Source organism: Eleutherodactylus coqui, chromosome 4 (assembly GCF_035609145.1).
Source record: "Eleutherodactylus coqui strain aEleCoq1 chromosome 4, aEleCoq1.hap1, whole genome shotgun sequence".
In the NCBI taxonomy this organism is placed as follows: Eukaryota; Metazoa; Chordata; class Amphibia; order Anura; family Eleutherodactylidae; genus Eleutherodactylus; species Eleutherodactylus coqui.
Window position 1 is genome coordinate 246258706 of NC_089840.1, and position 17756 is coordinate 246276461.

The 17756-nt window shown below is 39.1% G+C and overlaps 1 protein-coding gene across 1 annotated transcript in view; it reads left to right on the top strand.

Moving 5' to 3' along the window:
• DNTT (DNA nucleotidylexotransferase) overlaps positions 1-17756 on the top strand; it is a 334552-nt gene that overhangs the window by 89124 nt on the left and 227672 nt on the right. The window contains exons 6-7 of the mRNA XM_066598828.1: positions 3843-3966; positions 9502-9634. Of these exons, the coding sequence (XP_066454925.1) occupies positions 3843-3966; positions 9502-9634 (257 nt within the window). The remainder of the gene's footprint in view (positions 1-3842; positions 3967-9501; positions 9635-17756) is intronic.

Below are 17756 nucleotides of genomic sequence, written 5' to 3' on the forward strand. Positions count from 1 at the left end.
CCCATCTGGTTATTTAATGTCTATATCCTGCAATGTTGTAGTTCTCTAAAAAGACACCTAGTCCTCTGTTAAACTCCTCTATGGATTTTGCCATCACCACGTCCTCAGGCAGAGAGTTCCACAGTCTCACTGGTCTTAGAGTAAAGAACCTCCTTCTATGTTGGTGATGTAACCTTCATTCCTCTAGACGTATAGGATGCCCTCTTGTTACCCTCACAGTCCTGGGTATAACAGATCATGGGAGAGATCCTTGTATTGTCCCCTAATGTTTTATACATAGTTATTTGGTCGCCCTTTAACCGTCTTTTTTCCAGGGTGAATAATCCCAATTTTGATAGCCTCTCTGGGTATTCCAGTCCTCTCATTCCGTTTATTAATTTAGTTGCCCGTCTTTGAACCCCCTCAAGCACTGCAATGTCTTTCCTGAGTGGTCAGTGATTTCCCGAAAAACTAACTATAACTAAGACAAAAAATGAATAGAATTTTAATTAACAAATCAGGATGGATCAAATTTTCCTGGTGATCTTTACATTTTATGGTACCTAACTAATTATGATCATCTGAACAGGAAAATAAAATATACAAGTTATTTAATTAATGATAGAAAACATCATAAAGGGGTTATCTGTTCATGACAATAACTTTTTGAAATGAGGACAGCTCAGTAATCAGCTGATCTGACTTTTGAACCAGCTTCTAAAACTCATGGCGATCCCCGGTTATGACCAGGTCGGCTGCTGCAGAAGAAATGTAGTATTATATAAGAAACATTCCAATGGATGGGCGACCATGAAATGCATCAATGGTTCAGGCTCACAGAGACAAAGCTGCTGATACTTAATGATCTGACTTCTAGACATTTAAAGGGGTTGTCCCGCACCGAAACGGGTTTTTGTTTCTTTTCAACCCCCCCCCCCCCCCCGTTCGGCGCGAGACAACCCCGATGCAGGGGTTAAAAAAGAACACCGGACAGCGCTTACCTGAATCCCCGCGCTCCGGTGACTTCTTACTTACCCGGTGAAGATGGCCGCCGGCATCTTCTCCCTCGGTGGACCGCAGGGCTTCTGTGCGGTCCATTGCCGATTCCAGCCTCCTGATTGGCTGGAATCGGCACGTGATGGGGCGGACCTACACGGAGCCCCATTGAGAAAAGCAGAAGACCCGGACTGCGCAAGCGCGTCTAATTTGGCCATTAGACGGCGAAAATTAGACGGCAACCATGGAGACGAGGACGCCAGCAACGGAACAGGTAAGTGAAAAATTTCTTATAACTTCTGTATGGCTCATAATTAATGCACAATGTACATTACAAGGTGCATTAATATGGCCATACAGAAGTGTATAGACCCACTTGCTGCCGCGGGACAACCCCTTTAACTCTTCCTCTATAACATGAAAATGCCCTATTTGGTCATACGAAAAACAAGAAATTCTCCGTGTTTTTGAAAAGCAATGTGAAAAAAGAAATAAAAATTTACAGGTAAAACTCATCAATTAAAAGCGACATTATAGTAATTGCAATTTACGTGGCAGTCTAGCCCTTTATTCGAACATTTTCATGTTCCGTAGGACAGAATTGCATTATTATTTCCTCTGCTGATGTTAATGAAACTGTGTGCAATATTCTGATGGAGCCTTAAAAAAATAATAAATGGAAAATAATTAAAAATAGCAGATATAAATCTCTTTTAATGAGAAATGCAATAATGTGTCTAGAGGAAATGTACCAAGCTTTTCTCAATAAGAATGCCCGGTATTAGAGTTAAATTACTTTGGAACATTGTCACTTTTTATTGCAGTCGACTCCTGCAGTCTACTACAAAGAAAATATTAGTTTGCAGACACGACTGGAAATATTGCATCCGTAGCATAAAAATTTATTGACTCTGACGTTTGAAACTATCAGAAACATATTGAGAATAGTAAATTTGCATCTGATCATTCTTGGGTATGAACCAAGTGCAAGCAAAATCTGTTTTCAGTAAATGAACGTGACTTTGGTCTTTTATGAAGTTATAGTATTAAATGAATTTCCATCTACGGAAAAATGTTTAAGACTGCAAACATAGATGGCTTAAAAGAAACGTATTATCAGCATAGGACGTGGCAGGAAATGTAGTGAAAAACTAGTGTCAAAAAGTTGCAAAATTTGGTGCAAAGCTAAGTTTTGCAAAACTTTTGTAACTTTCAAAAATTTATGCCGCTTTTCCAATTTATGCCAGTTTTCCAAAAAAGGAGCCTGGCTTGTCGGAGGAGTTGTGCCTTGCATAGCAAGACAGCGTTATGTATAAATTATAACAGAAACGGGAATAAATTATACAAGTAATCTACTGTAGCTCATATGTGGCGTAGATTACTTTTTAGGTGCATGGATAATCCGAGATATGACTAATGTATTAGGAGGCATGTGCCCGTTCATACATTAGGTGCATCGTGTGCTTGTAGTCATCATATTAACACTGAAGTTTCAAGTGCCGGTCACATAGTATATAAATTAGGGGTTTTTATTATAGTTATATAGAAAAAAACAGCTCATACTTCCTGTTTCCTGTAGCGCACTTGTCAGCTTTGCTGTATAGACAGAGATAGAATGCCATTATCAATAATTATTGAATGACAGCTGAGAGCTGCCTCTGATTGGTCCCTGCGCTGAGCCAATCAGAGGCAGCACTCACTCACCCATTCATGAATTCATGAATGGGTGAGTGAGAGCTGCCTCTGATTGGTGAGGGGTGTGACCAATCAGAGGCAGCCCATTCAGCAGGCGGGGATTTTAAATCCCCGCTTGCTGAATACTACTCACAGCAGTTCAGGAGAACTGCCGGCTGGCCGCGGCTGAACTCCGGCTGCACGGACAAGGTGAGTATATATATATTTTTTATTTTTACACATTTTTGGATGATTTTCAGGGAAGGGCTTATATTTTTAAGCCCTTCCCGAAAATTCATCCCGCGCTCGCTGACAGCCTATTGCTTTCAATGGAGCCGGCTGTATTGCCGGCTCCATTGAATTCAATCGGCAAGCATCATTCTTCTCTGCCACAGCTGTTACAGCTGTGGCAGAGGAGAATGATTTGTATAGTATATGTTATCAATGGGGTCGGCGCTGCTGCTGCCGGCCCCATTGAGCGCATATAGAGAACACAAGGAATCGCAGATAGGCGCGATCTGCGATTTCTTGTCCTATAATTTATCGGACAAGCGCATAACAAGCGCCCATGTGTCCGATACCATTGCAAAGCAATGGTTCTATAAAATCGCAGATCGCATGCGCATGCGCAAATCGCGCAAAAAATCACCCGTGTGACCGAGGCCTAATAGAGATGAACGAGCATACTCGATAAGGCAAACTACTTGAACGAGTAGTGTCTTATTCGAGTACCTGCCCGCTCGTCTTTAAAGATTCGGCTGCCGGCGCGGGTGACAGGTGAGTTGCGGCGGTGAGCAGGGAAGAGCAGGGGGAAAGAGAGGGAGAGAGAGATCTCCTCCGTTCCTCCCCGCTCTCCCCCGCCTCTCCCCACTCCCTGCCGGCACCCAAATCTTTAGAGACGAGCGGGCAGGTACTCGAATAAGGTACTACTCGCTCGAGTAGTTTGCCTTAGCGAGTATGCTCGCTCATCTGTAGTCCTTAAGTATCAAACTAGACCACATTCTTAAGGGGTTAAACATTATATTACACCTAGTACAAGTCTTGAGGAGATGTTGCAAAATATAGGGATTCAATAGAGTCCTTTTGTCATGCTCTGGCCCCTCAGAATCTACATCAGCCATTGCACAGTTATGTATCCATTTTGACTCAACTTTGACTCTTTTCTTACGTTCTTCATGTTATTTATTCAACAGGTTTTTACATCTATCTTTGGAGTGGGACTGAAGACTGCAGAAAAGTGGTACAGAATGGGCCTTAGGACATTAGAAGATATAAAAAATAAAAAGGATTTAAAGCTTAGAAGCATGCAAAAATATGGTAATCTATCCTTATAAGAGATATTGTTTATTACATTTAATAGTAAAGGAGTTAAGAGAGAAAAGTCACCCAATACTCCAATCTTGTAGAGAAACAGTTGCTATAGTGATGCTAGCGGAGATAGAAAAGCATGTTCCAACGCACATGGAGAATACTGAGCATTGTGTAGTTAATGTCTGGAGGCTATGCTTGTATGTAGGTGTCAGATGGTCAACATGAGGCATAAATGTGGCTCTTATGACCATGGCTTTTCTGCATTGCCGGTATACCAGGTTCAAAGTCAAACGTTTTAGAACTTGTAAAAATGATATATGTGAGAATTCTGAGACTTAACACAATTCTGAAAAATTCTTTCAGTTTGCCAGAACATCATGCTGTGCCTTTCAATAACCTTTACTTGCAAGACACATCCTATGGCTACTTTGACAACTTACAAACTACATATAAGCACCCATGTAATTTTCCATATGTTAAAAACTTAAAATGTAACTGTTATGTGGGGTTGAAAATTCATGCATCCATCACTCATCCACTCAATAATTGTCATTTATTCCACTTCCCCTTAGTCTAGTTTAATGACAAGTAGGTAAACCTTAAGCTTCCAATGTAAGAAAAGAGAACAAATAAGCTAGGAGCTGTTAAACAACTCATCCAGGTCTACTCTAATGTCTCCTAAATGACCGAGACAACCTTTATACAACACCTATTAGCTAGGTAACCTGCCCCATCCACTACCTCCGTGGTGGAATTATATCATCATGGTAGACATAGTGGGATCATATCAGTATCTCCCGCTACAATAAGATTATATATAGCTCATCCTCAGTTGGTTAGATATAATACAATGACCAAGTACAGGGTGATTCAAAAAGAATGGTGTAAAGGGAAAAAATGAATCGACATACAACAGACAGAATAAGATGAAAAGAGAGAAGAACTCTTCAAGTTTTCAATGTACCTTACAGATGTTCAATGTGGGTGCTGGCGGTCACAATAGAGGACCTAAGGTAACACATCTCTGCTGCAGTCGAATCAATAACAGAGGATATGTCGGCATGAATCTGGGTAGAGCTGGACTACCAACATGAGACCTGCTGCGTCACCAACAATGTGCACAGTGAGAGAAACCAAGTAATCTTGTAGATATGATACCTTTTAATGGCTTAAAAAATACACAATGTTATAGTGAGCTTTCCAACCTACACAGGGTTCTTTCTCGGACTAGATAGACCTGAGAGGTCTGAAAGCTCACTATGACATCATGTATTTTTGTTAGCCATTAAAAGGTATCATATCTACAAAATTACTTGGTTTCTCTTGCTGGGGACAATCACATTTTGCTCTACCGGCTAACATGGTACTAACCTTTTTACAGTTCAACAGTGCCCACATCGCACATCTGTAAGGTGCATTAAACACTGGTAGAGTTCATCTATCTTTGTATGTCATTCTGACTGTTGTATGCCAATTCATGTATGAAGAAAACAGCTTCACTTTTTCATCATTCTCCTTGAATCACCCTGTACAAATGTATCAAATTTGTCTTGGTGGATTGTTGTCAAGCATCCTTGAAAACTAAGCAAAATTTAGAAACCAAGCTAAGATAAAGTAAGGAGTTAAGGGCTCCAGTATTCTTGTAGAGCCTAGTACTAGTTTACATACTACATGGAGCATATTTGGGAACTGTCTAGGAAATAGAGTGAACAAAAAGCATTCCATTTGCTGTAAGAATTCACAAGGTTAAAGATATCCTGAAGTATTTGCTGGCTGTCAACACACCAGGTCTACTCTGATGTCTCTTAATGAACTGGTAAAATCTTTGTAGAACGCCTACTAGAACTATTGTACTAGTGACTTGCTCTATTTACCACCTTTATTACTGAAATTCACAACAGTCCTTGACAATTATACAAAAGTATAAAGACTGTAGACATGGTTTACATAACGTAAAACTGAATAGAGCTCAGTCACGATCAATTGACCTAGAGATGTATTGAGAGTTTAGATAAGGTGCAGTCTTCTTGCCTCTGGTGGTTATCTCACACTTCTAATTGACTGATCTTGTTGGAAATTATGACGAACTTCAAAGATTTTTTTAGTTCCTGTCTGTACATAAATATGGACTTCTGTGATTGTTACTCGCTGACACTGCACAGGTGGTAGAAAATGTCAAGGTGACATCAGTATTATGGGATCTCAAGTCCTGGTCCTACAGAACTTGGAACGTGTATATTGGCTAACCACTCGATGAATAACCCTGAAAGAACTTACAGGCAAAAATGAAAATTCAGCTTTTTACCGGCCCCGTGGCACTAAGCAGTACTGTGCAGAAGTTTTAGGCAGGTGTGGCAAAAAATGCTGCAAAGTAAAAAAGCTTTAAAAATAGAAGTGATAATATTTTATTTTTGTCAATTAACAAAATACAACGTGACCCATACTTGGTGTGATCAACCTTTGCCTTCAAAACAGCATCAAGTCTTCTAGATACACTTGCACACAGTTTTTGAAGGAAATCAACACGGTGGTTGTTCCAAACATCTTGGAGAACTAACCACAGATCTTCTGTGGATGCCAGCTTGCTCAAATCCTTCTATCTCTTCATGTAATCCTAGACAGACTTAATGATGTTGAGATCAGGGCTCTGTGGAACTTCCAGGACTCTGTTCTTTTTTATGATGAAGATAATTGTTAATGATATTGGCTGAATGTTTGAGGTTGTTGTCCTGTGGCAAAATAAATAACTTTGCAGCCAATCAGACACCTTCCTGATGGTATTGTATGAGGGATATATATCTGTTTCTATGTCTCAGCATTGAGGACACCATTAATCCTGACCAAATTCCCAACTATATTTGCTGAAATGCAGCCTCAAACTTGCAAAGAACCTTCTCCATGCTTCATTGTTAGCTGTAGACACTCAATATTGTACAGCTCTCCACCTTGCTTCACTGTTGCCTGCAGACACTAATTATTGTACCGCTCTCCACCATGCTTCACCTCTGCCTGCAGACACTCATTATTGTATGGCTCTCCACCATGCTTCACCTCTGCCTGCAGACACTCATTATTGTATGGCTCTCCACCATGCTTCACTGTTGCCTGCAGACACTCATTATTGTACAGCTCTCCACCATGCTTCACTGCTGCCTGCAGACACTCATTATTGTACAGCTCTCCACCATGCTTCACTGTTGCCTGCAGACACTCATTATTGTACCATTCTCCAGCCCTTCAGTGAACAAACTGTTTTCTGTTACAGCCAAATATTACAAATTTTTGACTCATCAGTCCAGGAGCATCAGCTGCCTTTTTGCACCCCAATTCCTATGTTTTCATGCATAGTTGCATCGCTTTGCTTGTTTCTATGTCAAAGGTGTGGCTTTTTGGTTGCAATTCTTCCTTGAAGACTACTTCTAGCCAGACTTCTCCGACTAGTAGATAGGTTTACCTGGATTTCCCTGATTTCTGCCAGTTCTGATTCGGTGACACTGCTGAAAATTTTCCAGTTTTGAAGAAAAATAAACATGATGTATGTTTCCTAGGATGACCACTGCATCTACAGTCCCCGGTGTTGCCAGTTTCTTTGCCTGGGAGAGACCTTGCTGATGCAGTGTAACTACTGTGTGTCTTGTTGCTGTGCTCAGTCTTGCCATGTCGTATGGCCTGTCACATGAAACTGTCTTCCACAACCTCACCTTTGTAGCAGAGTTTGACTGTATCTCACCCTACACAGCTGTTTGTTCAAGTTAATGACTGTTTCAACTTACACCTGACTATAATCCTACAAAATCCATGACTTCGTGTAAGTGTACCAAGAAAAATTGATGCTGTTTTGAAGCCAAAGGCAGTCACGCTGAATATTGATTTAATTTACCTTCCTCTTTTGTTCTTTCCCTTTGTGTTTTGTTAATTGACAAAAATAAACTTTTAACACTTCTATTTTTGAAAGCATTCTTACTTTGCAGCATTTTTTTTGCTCCCCTACCCACTTTTGCAGAGTACTGTACGATTCCTCAAAGTTTTACTCATCTGTAAAAAAACCGCCATTCTGGAGATCCCTCACTCTCTTCTACCATCCTTCAGTTCAAGCCTGTGCTGGCCATGACAACTGAGCATCACTGCCATGACACTTGGCACATAGAGTAGGAAATGCTACAGTGAAGAAGTGTAGTAGTCGGAGCTTTTAGTATTTTCTATGCTGTTTGCCAGGTTGCTCGTGCCAGAGATGCTCAGATATCATGTTGTCATGGCCTGCACAGGCTTCAGTCGTTTCCTCATAGTAGACAGTGGGGTGATTTCCAGCATAGCAAATGTTTGGAAATCCAACACTATGAATGAAATTTCCTTTATTGATAAAAAGTTAAATTTCTAACAGCATGGTCCAAAGAGCATAGTGTGAACAGGCTTACACATTTCAAACCCATGGGTTCTTGAGTTTAACTTGACTGGTTATAACTGTTTTCAACTATCTGGTACTTACTTTTGCATTACAATGACAGTGACATATGGCTTTAAATGAGCATGCATAATGACTGATCTATTTGCAATGGCTATTTTAAAAAGTTACCATGATGCAATGTGTGGTATGCTAGGATCAAGAACCCATAGGTTCGAAACGCATGAGTGTAAGCAATATGCTCTTTGGAAGATGATGTTACAAATTTTAACTTTATTCTAAAAAAGAAGATTCTTTTGAAGTGTTGGATTTCTGTGGATTTTCTATTAATGTCTCACTGCCTCACCAACAGCTATTGGGGGCCAAGAATTCAGACTCGGCAATACAATATACAAGTGGTCATTTAAGCATTAAGTGCATTATCTTTAGAAGGAATCTGTCACAAGGTTCATGCTGCCCAAACTATGGATATCAAAAATTTGGGACATATATGCCTATTACCTCAGTGTATATTTTTTTTCTGAAACACTAAGAGGTTTCAGAAAAAGCATCCTTTGATGTTTGACTTGGGAACGGAGCTCCTAGTCATGGAGGTGGGTCATGTAGACTGACAGAGAACTTTTCTGTATAGGGAGAGAGCTATTAGTTTACCAGCATGGATAGGAAGAGGCAAGCGTGGCCTGCCTCCATGACTCGAAACTCAAGTACCGAGTCAAACTTCAAAGTATGTTTACTGTGAAACACTACAGTTATTCAGAGTAAAAAATACATGGGGACACTATCCATAGTTGCCCCAGGTTCATCCCATTGTTCGGGCAGCATGAGCCTGGTGATGGATTCTCTTCAACCGTTGATTTCCAGAATGATGGTGTTGAGGTAAGAGAAATTGTTTTTCTGAAAATGTTGAGGTGTACGGTCTATCCTTAGTCTTAATTTTTAATACACATATATGAGAAATCTTTATATGTGGCTTAAGGTCCCTAATAGAAAGGTGACAATTAATTTTTCTTTCCGAACCATAAGCTAATTTTTCATAATTACAATAAGTGGACAATTTGTAATTACGTATGGTCGGTCTACAAAAACATATTCAAGTCAGTGTATTATACTTCATCCTGTGATATCTTCTTGCCTTGCAGGACTACTCTACTTTGAGGACATCGCTAGCTATGTATCAAAGATGGAAGCAGAAGCAGTAGAGCACCTGGTGAAGAATATTATTTGTGAATTTGTGCCAGATGCAATTGTGACAATCACTGGCGGCTTTCGAAGGTAATGTGATACTGACAAGATTTTTGTTGCAACAACAACAGACATATTTCTAGAACTTGGCAGAAATATATTAACCTTGTACATGCGCCGCTGATGAACAGATGTTTCATAACAATATTATTCAACATTTGCACAATGCAATTTTAGAATACATAAAACCCGTTTAGGTTGTTTACAAGGCCAGAATACAATATTGTTCTGTTCTGCTTGAAAGGGCATCGGCAGTAAAGCAAACAACCCTAAAGCAAAGAGCAAAAAAATTGTAGGAGAAAAAAAAAATCAATTTTCTATATTAAAAAAATGTGCACATTTTTCAGAACAGGCTCAGTTGGGCACATTGTCTATTGGTGTTGTGCCAGAGTTCTGGCATAAGTTGTACTTTGTTTTTGGTGTACATCAGTTTAGACAAATTAACTATTAACTTCAGCCAAAAAGAACAGATGTTAAGCCTCAATAGACTTATCAAAAGCATCCAGAAAAGGGGGCTCGGTTTGAGTGGAATGCGGGTTTTAGACAGATTTATCAATTGAGATACTTTAAAAAGTCTCAACATTTTTGAAGAACTCTACACCAGTAGGTGGGTGACAAAAAATGTAGGAACATCTCTAGAAATGGTTAAGATGTGACAAATTTCCCAACTTTATATGATAAATTTTTATCGAAGGAGTCTAGTAGAAACAATGTAAGTTACATTAATTCAAATTTCAAGTCCAGACTGAGGCTATAAATGGTGGGACATGCGGGTCTCCATCAAATAGTAATTGTGTAACTGCCTGATAGAGATGAGCGAGCACCCACATGCTCGGGTCCGCGTTATTCGAGTCGAGCTTTTCGTAAAATTCGAGACCTCCACTTGAGTAACGAACCCCATTGACTACAATGGGAGACTCGAGCATTTTTGTATGTGGGACGCCGGGTGCCGAGCTTTTTTTTTCCTTGGTTCATGTGTTCTCTCTCTCTCTCCCCCTGCCCTGCCTGCCAGACAAAAAAATTGCTAATGACGCACGCTGCGTCGCAGCGGGGAGGGGCCAAAACAGGCACGTCACAGCAGGGAGGAGCCAAAATCTGGGGCGGGTCGAACATGATTTGATGCTCGTTCGAGTAACGAGCACCATCGAGTACGCTAATACTCGAACGAGCATCAAGCTCAACAGAGTATGTTCGCTCAACTCTACTGCCTGCTGACTTCAAATTGCAGTAGAGTTGTAACAATCGAGTACTTAAGAAGTCAAGTATTTCTGGAATTACATTAATTTGAGAAGAAAATGAACTAAGCAGAAAAGAAACCCCCCCCCCCCCCAAAAAAAAAAATCAGTAAAGAAAATAAATAACCTATAAATGCAGTACTTTTTTGTATTTTACATTGCAGAGGGGAAAAAAAAGTGATGTTAAAAATTCCTTTGATGACAAATTTCCCACCCTGGGGAAAATTTATTATCACGTGAGTTTTTGACAGCAGTTTTCTTGCAGCGTGTCTTCCCTTGTCCAGTTTAAAGATGCAACATATTTATCAAATATTGCACGATTTTGATAAATGTATTACATCTTTAACTAGGTTTGCAGATGTGGATTAATTTTTACGCCATACAACTACTGGAGTAGGATTACCCAAGCACAACAGCCTGTGGCCTCTTCAAAATAGCTGTTTGCCAGGTGTCCCGGGCGATGGACTGCCATGGACCTGATAGTAGTGACCTATCCTCAATATAGAGTAATCAATATTACCTTCTTCACTGACCTAGACTATCAAGGATAGTGGCTTTGATCTGTTCAGCATCTAAAAGGTACCTTTGGTTGGGATGACTATTGGTCAAAAGAGCAAATTCAAACAAGACCACCAATTGGGTGACGAGTGATAACTTTCTAGCTATTTTGTTTTAGCTTCAAAAATAATAGTCACTGGTTGTTTAAAATTTGACTGATTAAAGTCCCAGTTGTTGCTTTTGAACAACTTGCAAACCAATTTACATGGAAATTCCCTCCAGGTACGATATCTTAGCAGCCAACTGATGAACAATAAGTGCTGTGTGAAAAAGCAAACAAACAACTTTTCTGAATGACTAGTGAATGATAGTTGCTCTGTGTAAAGGTACCTAGGTAACTACTAGTGAAGCTATCATTAAAGGGGTTGTCTGAGTTGTAATATATTGGTACAACCCATTCCACATATGATATCGTAAGAACTAGTCATATACTCACCTCTCCCTGCTCCTGCTGTGTCCCGCCCCGGTGCTCCGTTCTCCGCTCCGGTCTGTGATTCCAGCTGCAGACCCGCCCATTTACTGGTTCTCAGCCAATAACAGAGCTCAGTGATCAATTGCAGCTGTAAATACAGACCAGAGCAGGAAATCAAACCCCGGTGCAGAACAAAGCCGGGAGAGGTGAGTATATGACTTTCTTATGTTACTGCATGTGGAGGGGTTTTACTACGCTATTACAACTCAGACTAGCTTTAACTTATTCAATTAGGGATGTTAATATTAGCTCTTTTGCCATGTTAAATCCTAGGGAAATTAGATAAGAAAATATGACTACCTGGCACTGGGTCTGATAAATCCACCTCAATGTGATATACATAGGAAAATTTAATATGTATAACTGTTGAAATTATTTTTTTCACTTGAAATCCAGTGATGGATTTGAGAATTCTGCATTTCTGTACTACAGTAAATATTTATAAAACATGCAAAAATAATGATGTACTATTACTATTCCTCAATAACCATAACACTCACTTATTTATTAGTACAGAGACTCTATCTCTGCCTTCCAACAGATGTGTGTGCATTATTTAGTAGCTTATCATCAACTTGTTCAGAAGTAACGTTGGCAACTGTTTATTTACTTCCGCTAGATATCATGGCCTATTAGTGCATCTTAGATTTTGCCTTTTATTATCTTGATATATCATGTTTATTTTCTCCACTATTGCAGAATTGAGCGGTAACTAGGGATGAGGGAATAAATATGTACAATGTGAGATTTCTGATGATGTATATTATTCAAATTAATAAGGGTTGGCGACTAAATGAAGAGTCACAAAAGAGAGGAACATTTTTTTCCTAGCTTTTAGAGACTTTGCTAATACATTAGTAAACTACTCAAAAATATCTCTCCAAAGACTGACAAGGGACATAAAATGCTGCATGGGTAGTTCAATATTCAATCTATGTCTAAAATTTTGAAAGTATGTAGAAGAGAGTGTAGAGTACTAGGGAAAAGTGTAAAATAATAAGGTAAGGTGCCCATAAAGTGGGCCCCATCTTGGTGCACTCATGCCCAGTCCCATCATCCAAGGTTACCAATGGTGCCAAGGTTGTACAGTGCTGTGAAAGAGATAGAAGTTATACCAAACTACCAAGTCTGAAATATCTTTTCTATCTTCCTGGCCTCATAGCGGTGGTGTGCTACCTTTGGCAAAAACCAAGAAGGGGTAAGGGTACCTTATGGTCATAGTGTTAGGAAAATAACGGTACTGACAAAAGGGCGTGTTCACCTGGTGACACTTTTTCTGACACCAAGGTCACTTGGATCAAGGTGTACAGAGGTTGTCAGGCTGCAGAGAGTAGTATGGTGGTAAGTTGATGAAGATACTGTAGTGCTTCTAGGGTTTGCACCCCTTGTCCTACTCAGATGTTTCAAAGACTTACCTTGGTAAGCCACCCATTGATCCTTTTCTCAGGTTATGTTGGCATTAATGCTGGCAGGTCAATTTAAAAACCTCTGTGTTGTGACCTGACAAGTTCATTCAGCCTTCACAAGCCATAGCTGGTACTTAAAACAAGAGGGAAATAGGGGACTTGCCCACCGTCAACAACACCATGGTAACAATGTAGAAAAATGTAACCCAACGCAACAACTTATCTTTTTGTTTCAATACTATTTATTAGAAAATGTTTTCATAACACAATAAGCTGCAGTACAAATGTTACTAAAGCAATATGTGAGGTGTAAAAGAAAATACAGTAAAATGTATTCAGTAGCCATGTAACGCGGGGCTTAGGTTAAGCAGGTTATGGAATAAAGAAGAAAGAAAATATCTATTGATGTAAACAATGGAATAACAGAAGTAAATAGATAAGTATCTAACACCAGGTAAAGCAAAAGAAAATTACACATATAACTCCTGGGATTTAACGGCTGACCTATAAAAGCAAAGAAGTCTACAAAGGTAGAAGAATAAACAGCGATCACCTAGGTATGCACTGATTGCAAGACACCCAGGCTTTCCGTATATATTGGTATTTCACCAATAAAGATGGATTACATGCAAGCATTTTTTAATATACAAATGTCTGGTTGATTTTGGTGACAGTTTCCACTATATCGGGGATGTCAATACTTTTTCAATGTCTAAGTTTTATATAGCTAGCACTTTACAGGCTAGAATTCGGAACTGATATTTATCAATGCCAATAAAGGAGATTTATGGACTGCGTAATCCATAGAGGAGTTTAAAAGGGGACTTGATGTCTCTCTGGAGAGGAAGGATATTATAGGTTATAAATCTTAGGTTAATTGTTAATCCGGGTATACAGGCAGGTAGGAACTATTAGGGGTTGATCCAGGGAACAGTCTGATTGCCAGTAGGGAGTCGGGAAGGATTTTTTTCCCCAAAAGGGCTAATTGGCCTCTGCTCTTGGTTTTTTTTGCCTTCCTCTGGATCAACAACACAGGAGGATAGACAGGCTGGACTAGATGGACATTGTCTTCATTCGGCCTTACGAACTATGTTACTATATATTTAACCTTAGAGAATAATAATCATAATAAGGAGTCTCAATATCGATGGAAAGAGGGCAGTTCCATAATATATGCAACACGGATCCTTTGCCGCCACAACTTCTTCAACAATTAGCTGAACAATTAGGATATATATGGGCCAGACGAACTGTTGTATAACACCATCTTAGTGTAATTTTCATTAATGTTTCTACATGTATTGTACATTTCAGTGCTTTATAAGTTAGAGCGAGAGAGCTTGTTTCCATTCTTTGTCGCTGATTTCTAGTCTTGCTCCTCCCATACTCTTAGTGGGTAATGGGTATGCTTTTTGGAAGACAGCTCATCCGTGAATCAATGTGTATATTAATCTGTTAATTTCCTTAGAGAAAATTTGAAATATATTTAAATTGCCCTGAAATAATGGAGGTTTATGTACTTGTAGGAGGTGCTGTATTTGCAAATATTTGTATTGGGCCCATGGAGTCAAATGATGTTGAGATTTTAGTTGCTTGAATGAAACAAGAGATTCTTCTCTCAGTATGTGTGTGAGTGTAAAAATACCTGATGATCTCCACTTTGAAATATTCAGATATGGGATGGCATATTGAAGCAAGTCTAAAGTAATATATTCTTTTGGGAGGGAGCTTTGGAATTTTGTCACATTATGGAATTGTTCCATATTTTTAGAGATGTTTGAGTCAGCGGAGAGAGGTGGGGAGGCAAATGTAGATGCCATAGAGGAATTGTAAGTAAAGATTTAAACGGGACAAAAGAGGCTAGGTAGTATTTGATATGGATCCAATGCTTGTGGTGCTCAGATCTCCACCATGGAGCCAATTGGGAGACTACTGTAGCTATATAATAGTCTTTAGTCTCCAGGAGGCTTAAACCTCCTGTCCATCTGTCTTTTGTAAGTATGGTCCTACCAGGTCAAACGTGGTTTCTGATGAAACAAATTGAGATTGGATTTTGTTCATGCTTATAACAAAACATTGTGGTAGTTCAATAGCAAGAATGCAGAATAAATATTTGAGTTCTCTCAATAAAAACATTTTACTGGTGGCAATTCTACCCATCCATATCATCTAAAATTTCGACATTTAGTCTTTGTGAGTCTCCTTGTAATATTTTCAACATATGATCAAAATTGTGTTGATAAAGTTTTGCATGTGAGGCAGTTATTGCTATGCGTGGGTATTTTATGCCTTCATTTTGCCAAAGTGATGTTTATTATGAAGATATTGAAGCATGCCATTAGGAATACTTGCGTGCAAGATGTGGGTTTTTTGTGCATTTACTTTGTAGTAAGATATCTGTCCAAATTCTTTTATAATCTGCAATGCATTGTCAGTGGAGGGTATGGGATCTGATAGCGTTAGAATAAGATCTATGGCATATATCGATATAAGATGAGAATGATCGCCGATCTCTGTTCCTTTGATAGAGGAATTTTCTCTAAGAGCTTGACCTAATGGTTCCATGGCCAGTATAAAGATTATCAGGGATAGAGGACAACCCTGCATAGTACCATTGGAAATTTTTCAAATTATCTGATAAAGTAACATTGGTGAATAATCGTACCAAAGGGTTTGAGTGCAATGCTGATATGGCATTGAGAAAAAGACAGCTGAAGCCTATTTTATCTAGAGCCATGAAGGCATACTATCAGTTAATACAATCAAATGGCTCCTCGGCATCCAGAACAAGAAAAGACGCAGGAATTTTTAAGAATTTGATATAATGTGAGTTCTAGGACCCTTCTAGCATTTAATGCTTTTTAACCCCTCACAAGACCAATTTGATCTTTTTTTTATCAAATAAGGCAAGAAAGGTGCTAGTTTAGAGGCTAAAATTATTGCATACATTTTGATATCCGTGTTTAATAGTGATGTAGGCCATTCTGGAGGGTATCTGGTTGTTTCCCTGGTTTAGGAAGGGTAACTATTAAAGCTTGTTGATTTTCTTTAGGAAAGGACCCTTCTGTAGCCGCCATTTAAAAGACCTTACACAAATGCGGAGACAAGAGATTTTGAAAGGTTTTATAATAAGAATCTAGGCCGGATGGTTTGCCAACTGGTAGGTACTTCATATGTTTGAGGACCTTTGCTACCATAATAGCTGAATCAAGCTTCCTGTTGACTTTCATAAAGAGTAGGCAAGTTGATTTTTTTTTTGTAGAAACTCTTGAATCGTTGTGTTGCACTTGGGAACATAAAAGGGTCGTCTTTACGATTGTATGAGAATGAATAATAATCCTGAAAACTATTTGCTACTTCTATGGGATTTGTGAGTTTACCTTTGTTATTTTGACCACTATGGAATTCGTGATTTGAGATCTTGGGCTTTAAGATGAGATGCCATAAACTTTCAAGACTTATTATTTTGAGAATAATATTGGGCCTTAGTGCTTTTTAATTTCCTCTCATATTTTTGTAGTAAGCGACTTTGAAGATTATGTCTGTATTGAAAGAGCTCTTCTGCCTGTTGGAGTATTTGCTTCCGTTTATTTCATGATTCAAAATCCTTTATTTTGTTAAGTAAATCATTTAATGTTTTAGTCCTTTCTTTTTTCACATGGTGTCCTATTCCGATGAAAGAACCTCTTATGTATGACTTACAAGCGTTCCACAAGATATGAGGGTTCACATCAGGGAATATATTATGAGTAAAGTAGTACTTTAAATCTCTCTCCAGATTGTTCTTATGTTCCACCTGAAGTAATAACGAATCATTACTATGCCAAATATATGTTGGTGGTTGGTTGTAGTGTTCAGCAAGGGTCAAGGAGTTTGCAACATGATCAGACTAGGTGATTGTTTCAATTGTTGACTCTTGGGAAAGTAAAAGTAGATTTCTATCTAACAAAAGCATATCAATCCCCAAATAAGGTGTGATTGTTCTCAGTAAGAGAAAGCAAGAAATCTTGTAGATATGATAGCTTTTAATGGCTAACAAAAATACATGGTGTTTTTGTGAGCTTTCAAACCTTCCTCAGGCATAAGGGAACAAATCTAAAGATGTATTTAATATATAGGCATTATCACCTGGGAGGGCACGAACATGGTGCACTTAATTTGCACTAGATAAATACCAGAGACAGGCTAAGAGAGCACAGACATGTTGGGACTAATAGAACTTTGATAAATACCAGGGAGTAATGAGCATAACAGAAAACAATTAGTCCAATGACAAGGAATGTGAAAGTTTATAGTTTCTAAATTGATGTTAGGGAGTCAACACCAGGCCAGCGTGTTACCTCTGCTCTGGGTTTCTCATATCTCATAATCTCCACTGATGTAGAAAACCCCTCTGAGATTCATATCATGGAAGGAGTTATCCCTCTTGGAGCTATGCATTGCTCGTCAACATTGAAAAGGTCTTCTTTCCACTATATTTC